The 11,824-nt window shown below is 59.5% G+C and overlaps 1 protein-coding gene across 1 annotated transcript; it reads left to right on the top strand.

Moving 5' to 3' along the window:
• The first annotated feature begins 1,743 nt into the window (after positions 1-1,743).
• MATN4 (matrilin 4) lies at positions 1,744-7,138 on the top strand. Its single transcript, XM_035548340.2, has 10 exons — positions 1,744-1,816; positions 2,825-3,394; positions 3,905-4,027; positions 4,284-4,406; positions 4,662-4,784; positions 4,866-4,988; positions 5,352-5,765; positions 6,107-6,259; positions 6,636-6,740; positions 7,080-7,138. Exons 1-10 carry the CDS (start codon positions 1,744-1,746, stop codon positions 7,136-7,138), a joined length of 1,866 nt encoding a protein of 621 aa, XP_035404233.2.
• Positions 7,139-11,824: the final 4,686 nt, after the last annotated feature.

Raw genomic sequence — 11,824 nt, 5'->3', positions numbered from 1 at the left:
AATAGGTGGCACGGCTGCCCCCAGAAAATTTGGTGGTTAGTGAGCGCTTTCTCCTATAAAAATAAATAATAATAAAAATTAAAAAGTATTGCAGGAGGGGCTCAGTGAGGCTGCAGCCCCAGGGCAGCAGCTGGGGCTGATGGTGCTCCCCAGTGAGGGGCTGCATCTCGTCTGTCCTCTGCACCTCTCTGCCTTCAGCTTCCAGCCGCTGGGTGCTGCCAGGGCTCTCCTGATGGATTTCTGCTCCCAGAAACCTTCCTCGTGGAGCTGGCTCTGTGAGTGGGCACAAATCAAAGTTTGGCCAAGTTAAAGGTGAACAGCAAGTCTCGCGCTGTGAGGCTGGTATTCGGGACCCCGCTTTCCTCTTGCAGACCTTTTCTGTCCTTCTGAGTTCTCCAGTGTTGTTTTTCAGGTGTGAACACTGGAGGCAATTTTAAGATGCAGCTGTGCAACCTGTTATCAGCATCAAATACATTGGGTTCAGGGCTGCACACAATCTCTCAGCAATTAAGTGGAAACCCCGGTGATGAATTACAACCGAGACCTCACGGGGCTAAGCAAATATCGGCCGATAACCACCGATAAAGCGAATTTCCAGTGTGCTTTTTCAACAAGTGCTGTTCCAGCGCCTGCTCCCCATCTCCCTGGGGAAGCCGTGCTGCCTGCGGCATTTCCCTGCTGCCCCCTGGGTTTCCAACCTGTGCTGGGGCTGCTCTGGATGCCTGGGCTTTGGGCTCCCTCCTGGTGATCACCGTTATCCAGCCGTGCCTGGGCACCTCCTGACTTTGCTCTCATTGCACCAAGGCTGTGCTGTTGCAGCCCCCAGGTTTGCCATTTCTTTCACTAGGCTCAGACATAGCAGGAGGGCTGGCACCTGCTCAGTCCCTGCCTTATAGCCCCCCCCCCCCCAAATAAATCCATGGAAATACAGGAGCCAGACGAGGGCAGCCAAAGCCAAGGCAAGAAAACACAGAGATGGGCAGGGAGGGAGACAAGCAACAAACTGAGGTTTTGGGTAGCTGATCTAAATATCTGTTCCCTCAGCTATCCCACCTCAAATGCCCAAATCCTTCACTCAGGTCTCACAAACCCATCTGCACAGGCACCATCACCTCCTGTGCATGCGGACGTCTTTGGTTTCTGCTCTCCCAGGGCAGCCTGGAAAAAGGCAGAGAATAAATTCACAGAGCTTCTTGGAAAAGCAGTCTTTGCCAGTGACTCTGAGAGGCTTCTGAGCAGGTTTTGCCTGGACTGGCATTTAATTTCGGGGTGTCTCTTCCCAGCACGGAGCTGGTGGCCCTGCAATGCCGGGAGCGGTGGGGCCGTGGCCGCACATCCCCGGGCACAGAGCTCCCCTCGTCTTCTGGCTGCAGCGAGCGGCCGTAGCGCCAGGCAGGGAGCACTTGGCTGAACATCCCAGCCGCATGGTTTGCAAGTGAAAATAAGGCTTGTCCGGTGGCCAGCTCCACCCAGAGCAGAAAATCAGACCGCGTTTTTCACTTGGCAAATCGTTGCTATTGTAATGAAATGTAGCGGTGCTGAGGCTGCCCGTCCTCGCTTGGAACAGTCCCCGCCTGGGTTTTGGGGAGGTGTGGGGACAGATCTGGCACAACTGCTGCTGCTGTCTGGGGGATTTGGCAGTGCCAGGGGCACCTCCTGCCCATGGGGTTTGCCAGCAGGAGCTGCGAGCCGTGGGGGTCAGCACTGACAGCACATCTCCTCCCCGCAGTGCCCGCAGCAACGATGAAGCTCCTGTGGGTCGCTCCTCTCCTCCTGCTTGTCCTAACGACGCTGGAAGCCAGACCAAAACCTGCAGGTGAGCCCCGGCTGCTGCGAATTGCCTAGAGGGGAGAGAAGTGAGTGTGTGAGGGCAGCAAAGCTCTTGGAGGAAGGCTTGGTGGGGATCTGAAGCTTTGGGGCATCCCCAGGAGGATGCAGGGTCCCCACCTGCACCCCTCCATGCATGTGGGTCTCCTGGTGGGGGGATGAAGCAAATACAGGGGCACCAGCCTCTGTCCTCCCCAGGCAGAGGTGGCCAAATCTGTTCCAGTTTCAAAAACCATGAAAACACCATATGGAGAAAGGAGCTGAGTATGTCTCAGAAACCTCTGGGCACTTGGGAGCAGCTGGGATGACAGCCCCAGTCTGGGCATCGTCCCAAGGGGGCTCGGAGAGTTTGCTTACCATTACGGCCAAATTCTCCCAGGCTCAGGGGCACACAAGCCAAGCAAAATATGTTCATTGGCTTTTCACTTCCTAAACACCCGCCCAGTTTGCACTGGAAGTTGCACCCATGTATCCAAGAGAGGCTGTTTGGCTCGACTGTCTCGATGTGCATGTCTGTAGCAAGGCTTTTCATTGTCTCTTTTTTTTTTTTACTCTCAAAAAAAAAAGAAAGAAAGAATAAAATAGAAAGCTCTGGTTTTAGGCAGGAACTGGAAAAATGCAGTAAAAAACAGGAGGCTGGAGCTGCAGGAGGGACAGAGGAATTGCGGCAGAGATGAACACGCCACTGCCTAAAACTGTGCCTGAGCCTTGCCAGGGCAGATCTGGACAGACAGAGGTGTTTGTGCAGGAACAGGGCAGCAGGAGGATTTGGGAATGAGAGGACACTGCCATTCCCTATAGCCCCATGGTCAGGGCGTGTGTCCCCTGCCTCTTGTTCCCACTCCCTACCAGGCACCCTCTATAGGTTCATTTAGCAGTGGGAAGGTGCTGGTGAGCCCCGACCTGCCCTCTCCTTCCCCCATGAGCACCCCTACAGCCACCCAAAGGGGACACCTCCGCTCCTTGCAGACTAAACCACCTCCTTGCCCTCTTGCAGCCCTCAAGTGCAGGACGGGCCCCCTGGACATCGTCTTTGTGATCGACAGCTCCCGCAGCGTGCGCCCCTTCGAGTTCGAGACCATGCGGCGCTTCATGATCGACATCATCAGCAACCTGGACGTGGGCCCCAACGCCACACGCGTGGGGGTGATCCAGTACTCCAGCCAGGTGCAGAACATCTTCTCCCTCAAGACCTTCTTCACGCGGGAGGACATGGAGAAGGCCATCAACGGCATCGTGCCGCTGGCCCAGGGCACCATGACGGGGCTGGCCATCCAGTACACCATGAACGTGGCCTTCACGGTGCAGGAGGGCGCGCGCCCGCCGCACAAGAAGATCCCCCGCATTGCCATCGTGGTGACCGATGGGCGGCCCCAGGACAGGGTCACCGAGGTGGCCACGCAGGCCCGGGACGCCGGCATCGAGATATACGCGGTGGGCATCCAGCGGGCAGACATGACCTCGCTGCGGGCCATGGCGTCGCCGCCGCTGGAGGAGCACGTCTTCCTCGTGGAGTCCTTCGAGCTCATCCGGCAGTTCGGGAAGCAGTTCCAGGACAAGCTGTGCGGTGGGTGAGAGCCGCGGCAGCGGGGTGGTGATGGGGGTCCCAGTGCCTGCTCCTCGCCCTGTACCAAGAGCAGGGTAGAAGATGGCCCTCAGGGGGTGTTTGGGGTGGCAGCGCGCAGCCTCGGCCAGCAGGAGCTGTGCCTTGCGCAGGGGCTGAGATATGCCCTGGGGCGCGCTGCCCTTCTAGCAATGCCTTTGCCTGCTGCCTCCCTGCCCCAGTGCCCATTTCCCAGCCATCTCTGCTCACGTGGACGTGCAGACATAGCTGCCTGGGCTCCTTCATGAAGAACAGCTGAGCTCTGGCTGTCAACAGTATCAATTAATACTGAGCATCTATTTAGTGCTTGGGCAGACCCAAACGCCAAAGCCGTTCAGAAACCTAAACAGCACAAGGTGTTCCTGTGCCTGTGCACGGGAAATCAGCCCTATGGGTCACCCCGCGGGGACAGGGAGCATGCAGGAGAGCTGTACAGGAGCCCGTGGGTTGCTCTGACCCCTCTCTGTCTTCCAGGGGTGGACATGTGTGTGGAGCGTGACCACGGCTGCCAACACAGCTGCGTGAGCACCCCCGGCTCCTTCTACTGCGAATGCAACCCTAGCTACCGGCTCAACGCAGATGGAAAGACCTGCTCCCGTAAAAACCTTTCTTTATTCTAACTCTCACAAACGACTGGCAGGTGCAGGTCTTTTGGAGGGGAGCTGAAATGCAGCAGAGGGCCCAGCAAAGCCAGCAGCAGCTGGGTGCTCCCAGTATTTGCCCTACCAGAGGGCAGAGCAGTGTTGGCTGCTTCTGGCCACCACCTTTCCTTCTTGCCTTGTGGTGCTGCGCCTGGGGAACTGCCCCAGGGACACCGAGGCAGGAGGGTGACAGGTGTCTGCTTCCCCTGCAGCCATCGACGCGTGTGCCAACGGGAGGCACGGCTGCGAGCACCAGTGCGTCAGCGGTCGTGGGTCTTACTCGTGCCGCTGCCGCCCGGGTTACTACCTCAGCCAGGACAAGAGGACCTGCACCAGTACGTGTCCATCTCCCCCCATTGCTGCTTCTTCCCTTTCTTCTTTGTTTGCTTCTTGCTCATCCTCCCCTTGTCCCTCAGTATGTCATCCCTTCCCTTGCTAACATCCCCTGCCCTTGCTCGTGTTGGAAACAAGGGCTCAGCGTCTCCCCAGCTTTACTCTGCTGCCACAAGCAGGGTCCTGGTCCTGCCCCACGCCGCACTGGGACCTGCAGAGCCCCCTGCCAACCTCCCCCTGCTTTCTTCTCTCCCCAGTGATCGATTATTGCAGCTTTGGGAACCACAGCTGCCAGCACGAGTGCGTGAGCATCCCCAGCGGGCACCGCTGCCGCTGCCACCGCGGCTTCACGCTGCAGCCCGACGGCAGCTCCTGCAGGGGTGAGTCCTGCGGGATGCAGCAGGGGTGCTGGGGTCCCCTGCATGCACGGGGATAACCCCATGCACTTGCCTTGTCCCCAGCCACCGACCTCTGCAACGGAGTGGATCACGGCTGCGAGTTCAAGTGTGTGACCAGCGAGGGCTCGTACCGCTGCGTGTGCCCCGAGGGGCAGCAGCTCCAGGCTGACGGGAAGGGGTGCAGCCGTGAGTACGGGGGTGCAGCACTGAGTACTGGGGTGCAGCTCACCCTCTGGGATGCAGTGCAGGGCTACAGTGCACCCAGCTCCCAGCGAGGGCTTCACTCACGTGGGCAGATGCGAGGCGCTCTGCATGGATGGATGAGGGCTTGCATCTGCAGAGACAGAGCCCAGAGGGTGCGACAAGAATTTGGGGAAAGTTTCAGGAAGAGGGAGACCTAGGAGGGACGTCCAGGGGACCCTGGGGTGGCAGTGGAGCAGTCTGGATGGAGGTCCCCAGGAATTCTTGCCCCACTTCCCAGCCTCACCCCAGCCCAGGGGCCCAAGCAGTGTCCCGCCGGTCCCTTCTCACCCCACTGTGTGCCCACAGGGTGCGGGACTGGGCACGTTGACCTGGTGATGGTGATCGACGGCTCCAAGAGCGTCCGGCCACAGAACTTCGAGCTGGTGAAGCAGTTTGTGAACCGCATCGTGGACCTGCTGGAGGTGTCCCCGCAGGGCACGCGGGTGGGGCTGGTGCAGTATTCGAGCCGCGTCCGCACCGAGTTCCCCCTCAACAAGTACCACAGTGCGGACGAGATCAAGGCAGCCGTGATGAAGGTGGAGTACATGGAGAAAGGCACCATGACTGGCCTTGCCCTCAAACACATGGTAGAGCACAGCTTCTCCGAGCTGGAAGGGGCCAGGCCCCTCTCCCACAACATACCCAGAATCGGGCTCGTCTTCACGGATGGGCGCTCCCAGGATGACATCTCTGAGTGGGCCAGGAGAGCAAAAGAGTCAGGTGAGAGGGGCAGGGGGCTGGGAACCATCCCACGATGGTTCCTTGGGATGGTTGGCTCTCATGAGTGGGGGTTAGCCTGCCCACAGCACCCAGGCTTGTGCTTCATCTCCCATATCCCAGCCATGCTTTCACTGCAGTGTCAGGATGCTCTGAACAGCACCATTAATGCCGCAGCATGCACTGTGCTGATGCTGCCGTGCCCCTGCCCGTTCCTGCCTGTCCTTCCCAAATCCATGCCACGCATGGGGGAAGCCCCAGGGTGGGGAAGTACTCAGCTTTACTCACTCTGGGTTTGGGAATCGCCTGCCGTGGGTCGCTCAGGGTCCGGCCTCACCCTGCAGGCATCGTCATGTTCGCCGTGGGTGTCGGCAAGGCGGTGGAAGAGGAGCTGCGGGCCATCGCCTCCGAGCCAGTGGAGCAGCACTTCTCCTACTCGGCAGACTTCACCACCATGACCCACCTGGTGGAGAACTTCAAGCTGAACATCTGCCCAGGTGAGTGCCCAGCCACGAGCCCTCCTCTCCCCGAGGAGCCCACAGGGTGACTCGTGCCCCTGCCACCCCGCGGCTCACCCATCATCACCATCATCACCCGTGATGCTTGTGGCAGCCTGGCAGGGGCAGGCAGAGCCCCTAAACTGAGCCCCAGGGCTGCTGTAACCCTAGGGTGCCCCTCTCCTGATCTCCTCTTGCTGTTGACAATAGAGGGGTGGATCTCAGGGAGGGATTATTCAGAAGAGGAAAAGCTGGGGGCGAGGGGTTTAATGAAAAAGGGCTGGAAAGACGAGGGGCTGGTGCTGCACTGGGGGGGATATGAGCAGAGCCGGCCGTGGCACTGTGCTCTGAGCACTCCCAAATCCCACTGACGCAGAGGAGGGCAGAGGGGAGACGGAGATCCGGAGCCCGTGCGAGTGCGAGGCGCTGGTGCAGTTCCAGACGAACACCGTGGCCATCCTGCAGAGCCTGACCGAGAGGAATATCCTTTGGGTGCTGCATGGGCGCGCCGGGGTGCAGAGCAGCCCGCAGCTCTAGGGGGCTGCATCCAAACTCCTGCTGGGGGAGGCACAGGGGCTGGCAGCAGGGATGGGAGGTGGCGACGGCCAGGGCAGTCTGTGCTGGCCAGTGAAAACTGTCCGACCTTTCAAGAGAAAAAGGCAGCACTGTGACATCTCATGGCATGGGAGCTTGGTCCCATCCACGGTCTCCCAAGGGAGGGTCCGTGGGTGCCAGCAGGCACAGGTAAGGCACAATCCATGCTCGTTTGGGGCACGTTTCTCGCTCTTTGCCCAGCTCACGGTTTCCTTAGCATGCTCACTTGCTCAGATGACAGCCAGACTGGAAGCCTTGGAGAAGCAGATTGCCCGCAAGAAGTGATCCTTGCGGAGAGCCGCGGTGCTCAGGTGGGGCACGGGGACCTCCGGTAGCTACGTGGAGCTGTTATTGCTAGATTATGTGTAAAGCATCGTTGTTTGTTCTTGTATCACAAAATCCCGAGGGGACGTGGAGTATATTTAAAAAAAAAAAAAAAAAAAAGGAAAAAAAAAAAGAACTTGAGCACAAGCCCTGCCACGAAGAGAATGGGTTCAGCCTTTGCAGTTGCCTCGTTCCTCCAAGCTGGGGTGAGCTGGGTAGGCTGGGCGCTGGAAGAGGAGACGTGGCGCAGCTCCTACAGCACCTGGCCCCAGCCCCAGTGCTCACCAAGGGGCTTTGTGAGAGAAAAACGCGGCGGTGACAGCACCCGGAGAGCTGCTGCCGGCAGGGTGAGCCTAAGCTGCCGGCAGCGCAGGGCTAGACAGGGCATAAGCCCCTTGGCCATGGGGACACAGCCCCAGCGTGCGCCCATGTGAGAGCGGGCATCAGGATCCCCTCATCCCTGTTTTGGCAAGGTTGTTTGGGAATTGGTCATTATCTTGTGTTTTTGTTTGTTGTTTTTTTATATCACATAGCAAAATGGTAATAATTCTTTCTATAAATATCTATGTGTGTGTACATATATATTTCATGTTGAGAGCAGGGTAGTGCTATTTTTAAACACTTATTTTATATATGGAAATTTCTATCTTGACAATAAACACCCTGGAGATTTGTAGGACGTTGCTCTCTCCTTTTTGCTGGGCTGCGGGGCCGTGGAAGTGTCTGTGTCCGAGCAGGGGCCCTCTGGCTTTTGCAAAGGCCCCATGCCCTCAGGCTCTGAAAATCCTTTGGGAAAATCCTTGCTTCTTGAGCACCCCAAGTGGGTCCCTGGTGGGGACAAGGACGGGGCTCACAAATCGAGGCAGAGACGTGAGCCTAATCCCACCAGGGCGCTGCAGCCCTGCTGCTGGTGATGGGACCTCCCTGCTCAGCGTGCAGCTCCCTGAAAAACACACAGTGAAAATTAAAAGGGAAAAGAAAAAACACAACACTTAGTCTAGGATTTAATAACAGGCTTGATTAGAGCAGATAATGGCGCACACTGAGAGTTTGTATTAAGCCTCGGTTGGACTGCTGGCACGTTGGCAGTGTGTAAGGCAGGCTGCAGAAGGGCTCACGGCGAGACCTTGGGGCTCTGTGAGTGCTGGGGGTCCTGCGCCAGTGTTCAGGGATGGGAAGTGGCCAGCACAAGGAGGCTGTGGGGGCAGCGAGGGGCACAACGGGATGAGGGGAGCGTGGGAGGGAGAGCAGCAGGAGCTGGGCACCAGCCGGCTCTCACCCAGCTGGGATTTTTTGGGAGCGCATCCCAGGACAGAGCAAAACCCCATTAGGGCCCTGTCCTGCGGAGCACCCGTGGTGGCTTCTCACTAGGTGGCACCAGACACCAGCGCTAAGCAAGGTGCTCTGGGTTAGGGCACCCTGCCCCTGGGGACCCCGAGGCGAGCGGGGTGTCCTCTGCGGGGAGCTGGGGAAGGATGGATGGAGGGAGGGAGGGCCAGGGAAAAAGCACTGCATCTCCCCGAGCTGCTGTGTGACAGGGACAAGGGCTGGTCCTCAGGGCACAAGCTGTCCCTGTGTCCCTTTGTGCACCCTGATAAAGAGGGAGCTTGGCCATACTCAAACCCTGAGCCGAGGCAGAAGGATGCCACTGGCCTTCCCCCTGCTGTCCCTGGGAAAAACAAACCAGGGAGCGGGGAAATGGAAGCACCAGCCTGCAGCACCCTGAACACCGCTCAGCCCAAGCCCTTTCCACGTGGCGCAGTCAGGGGGTGTGCCGGGGACGGCTCCGTGGGACCTGTCCCTGCGGTGCAGGGTGGTGGGACAAGGGGTGCCACACTGCGTCTGTCCCATGTTCACGCTGCCACACTCTGGGTCCTTCCATAGGGGCTGCAATAGAAGCAGCTTTTAGACATTTCCCCTATGGACAAGGCACTATCAGCTTCCCCAGAGGGATTTTTTTTTTTTTCCACCCAGCTTTTCAGCTGCCGGATCCCCCTCTGCTCCTTGGTGTTTTCTCCTCACAGAGTTGCAGCTCCAAGCACCGCCTTGGCCAGACCCTGTCCGGCCCCACACCGTCCTCTCCCTCCCCCAGTAGCAGCTGAACTCCTAAAGATTGCTCCAAAATTGCTCCAGTGCTTCTATTTCCCATCGCTACTGTTCAACTATTGGTGCACAGCCCAGAAAGCCTGTTTGGGTTGGCTGAATCCTTCCCCAGTTGTTTAACAAATTACTTTACAAAGAGCTAAATGTAGCTACAGAATCATTAGGGCAGCTGGGCAATAATTAACAGCTATCGGTGAGTTAAAGGCCAGTTACCAGGGCACATGGAGACGCGATAAGGGACATCAGAGCGGGGAAGGGCATGGCGAGATGCCTGCAGAGCCCCGGGGCTCTGGGGGACAGGGCAATGGCAGGGACCACACTGGGCACAGAGGGGTGATGCTTCTGCTTTTCCGTGTCCTTGCCCTGCTGTGTGTGTGGCTTGGGGGGGGGGGGGGGGGGGTGCCTTTCCCCCAGGACATCCCCTGCGCCTGCTTCCAGCACAGCTCTGGGCTCTGCCTGCAACAAGGATCCCAAGGAAGGGCTTCGGGAAGCGTTGCACAAGGTGAGCGGGACGTTAGCCCGCTGGTGGGAAGTGGAGCAACTGCCCGTTGCCCAAGAGCACCCGCAGAAAACAGCTTTGCCTGGGGCAGGGGTGAAAACTCCTTGTGCAGGGGATCTTTGCCTCTCCCCAGCAAACCGCCAGAAGAGAGCAGGGCAGGGGCCCCATGAAGGCTTCTCCCGGAGCACTGTGCCTGTGCAGGAGCAGGCAGACACCCCCAGGACCAGTTCCCCTCGTTTTGCCCCCCGGCCCCAGGTGCAGCCACACAGGGCAGTTGTGCAAGGCAGTACCAGCCTTTTGAGCAACGGCGCCATCCCATTCATGTCTTGTGCAAAAGGCTTCCGGAAAACACAGGGGAAAAAGGCACAGACGTCGGCACCCCCCAGCCTGCTTCCCACCCCCATCCTCCCCCCAGGAATTTAAGTGCCAGCATCCCCCAGTGACCGCACACATCTCCCGGGGGAACGCGGTAGCATGAGGTCCGTGGCTGCCCTCCTCCTCGTGGGGATGCTCATTGCCTGGATGGAGCTGCCAGCAGGTAATAAACACCTTAGGAGGGAGGAAAGGTGTCCAAGGGGACGGGGTGGCACCCGGCCTGAGCATCAGGAGGGGACAAAGCCCTCTGGGGACCCTTCTGGGCTGCAGCCCCCTCATCTTGCAGGCACCGCCTGGTCCTGCCCGCACGTCCGCATCACCTGCGCCAGGCCCAACCCGCCGAATGCGTGTGACAGCAGCCGGCAGTGCCCCCGCCACCAGAAGTGCTGCCAGGGCCCTTGCGGGACGAGATGCCTCTCGCGCCCGCCCGACGTCCCCGCGTCCCACGGTACCGTCCCCTCAGAGCCACCTGCGAGGCACCAGGGGCCGCGGTGGCCGTGGCTCTGGGCAGGGAGGTGGCCGTGGCTTTCAGGGCTGGGGGTGGCCCAGGTGCTCTGAGCGCCAGCCCCAACCCCTCGCTCTGTCTCTCTCCCTTTCTCCAGCGTGAGGTCCCGGCACAGACCGAGGGGCTTCTCCGCATCCCCATGCCACCTCTGGTGACAGCCATCCGCTCGCACCCTGGGAAGGACTGTCCTGCTGGGGACGGGGACAGCTCCTTGGCCATGCTCTGAGACCTCCCTGGCTGCAGGACTGGCTGCCACATGATGCTACCTGCAGTCTGCTCATCCTCTCCCTTCCCTTCCCCACTGCTGTTACAAATAAAGGAGCTTGTCCCAGGAGAGCTCGTGGTGTGCGTCTCCCCCTCCTGCCCCTCTTCAGGCCCACCCTGGTGCACGTTCCCACTGCTGCTTCCTCCCCGGGATTTGTGCCAGGGAAAGAGGAGGAAACCCTCTGGACCCAGCATGTGGTTAGGGGCAGCAAACCCGTCCCGAGGCACACAGACCCCGAGAGGAGGGTTGGAGGGGCTGCAGTGAGACCCGATGGGACACTTCAGGGACCTCCCAGCAGGCTGAAGGGAACCGGGTGGGCAGCGGGTCCCCGGGGGCACCCGAGCTGGGCAGGGCGGTGGGACAGGGAACGGGACCCTCTGCGGGTACCCAGCACCTGGGGAGGGGTTACACAGCCCCATAATCCAGGGGTGCTGAGCCCCTCACTGGACCCGAGCTGGTAGGGGAAATTCAGCTGAAGAGGAGTGCCTGGGAGAGCCTCCAGGCAGGGCACAAAAAGACAGCCCATGTTCTGTAATTTCTGCAGCAGATCGGGGCCAGGCATTCGGGGGATGCTGAGACAAGTCGGCAGCGTGCAGCCTGCTAGTGTCAGCTGCAGGGACAGAGTGGCACCCCACAAATGACAGGGACATGCCAACAGCTTGCACGGTGCGCGTGGGGGATTACAAACACCGGGGGCAGGCAGAAGGAGGGCCAGGGGCTGGGAGCAGCCAAACCCAGGTGGGAAATTCGACAGCACTTAGGACCAGCACAGTGTCCTCCCGGGGGACGTCCCTTACCCCCCTTATGCCAAAGTGGGGGAGCACAGCCCCAGTGCTGTCCCCAGGCTGTCCCCGTGGCCGTGCGGGCGCGATGGCTCGCGTGGTCACACGTCCCATCAGT

The sequence above is a fragment of the Cygnus atratus genome, chromosome 16 (genome assembly GCF_013377495.2).
Source record: "Cygnus atratus isolate AKBS03 ecotype Queensland, Australia chromosome 16, CAtr_DNAZoo_HiC_assembly, whole genome shotgun sequence".
Classification (NCBI taxonomy): Eukaryota; Metazoa; Chordata; class Aves; order Anseriformes; family Anatidae; genus Cygnus; species Cygnus atratus.
Note: the sequence above shows the minus strand (reverse complement) of the source record. Positions and strands in the feature narration are given on the sequence as shown.

Excerpts from the sequence above, each read along its gene's own strand:
- MATN4 (XM_035548340.2), top strand. The coding sequence starts at position 1,744 with ATGAAGCTCCTGTGGGTCGCTCCTCTCCTCCTGCTTGTCCTAACGACG. Across the intron at positions 1,817-2,824 it reads AGCCAGACCAAAACCTGCAG|CCCTCAAGTGCAGGACGGGC; the intron begins GTGAGCCCCGGC and ends GCCCTCTTGCAG. Across the intron at positions 3,395-3,904 it reads GTTCCAGGACAAGCTGTGCG|GGGTGGACATGTGTGTGGAG; the intron begins GTGGGTGAGAGC and ends TCTGTCTTCCAG.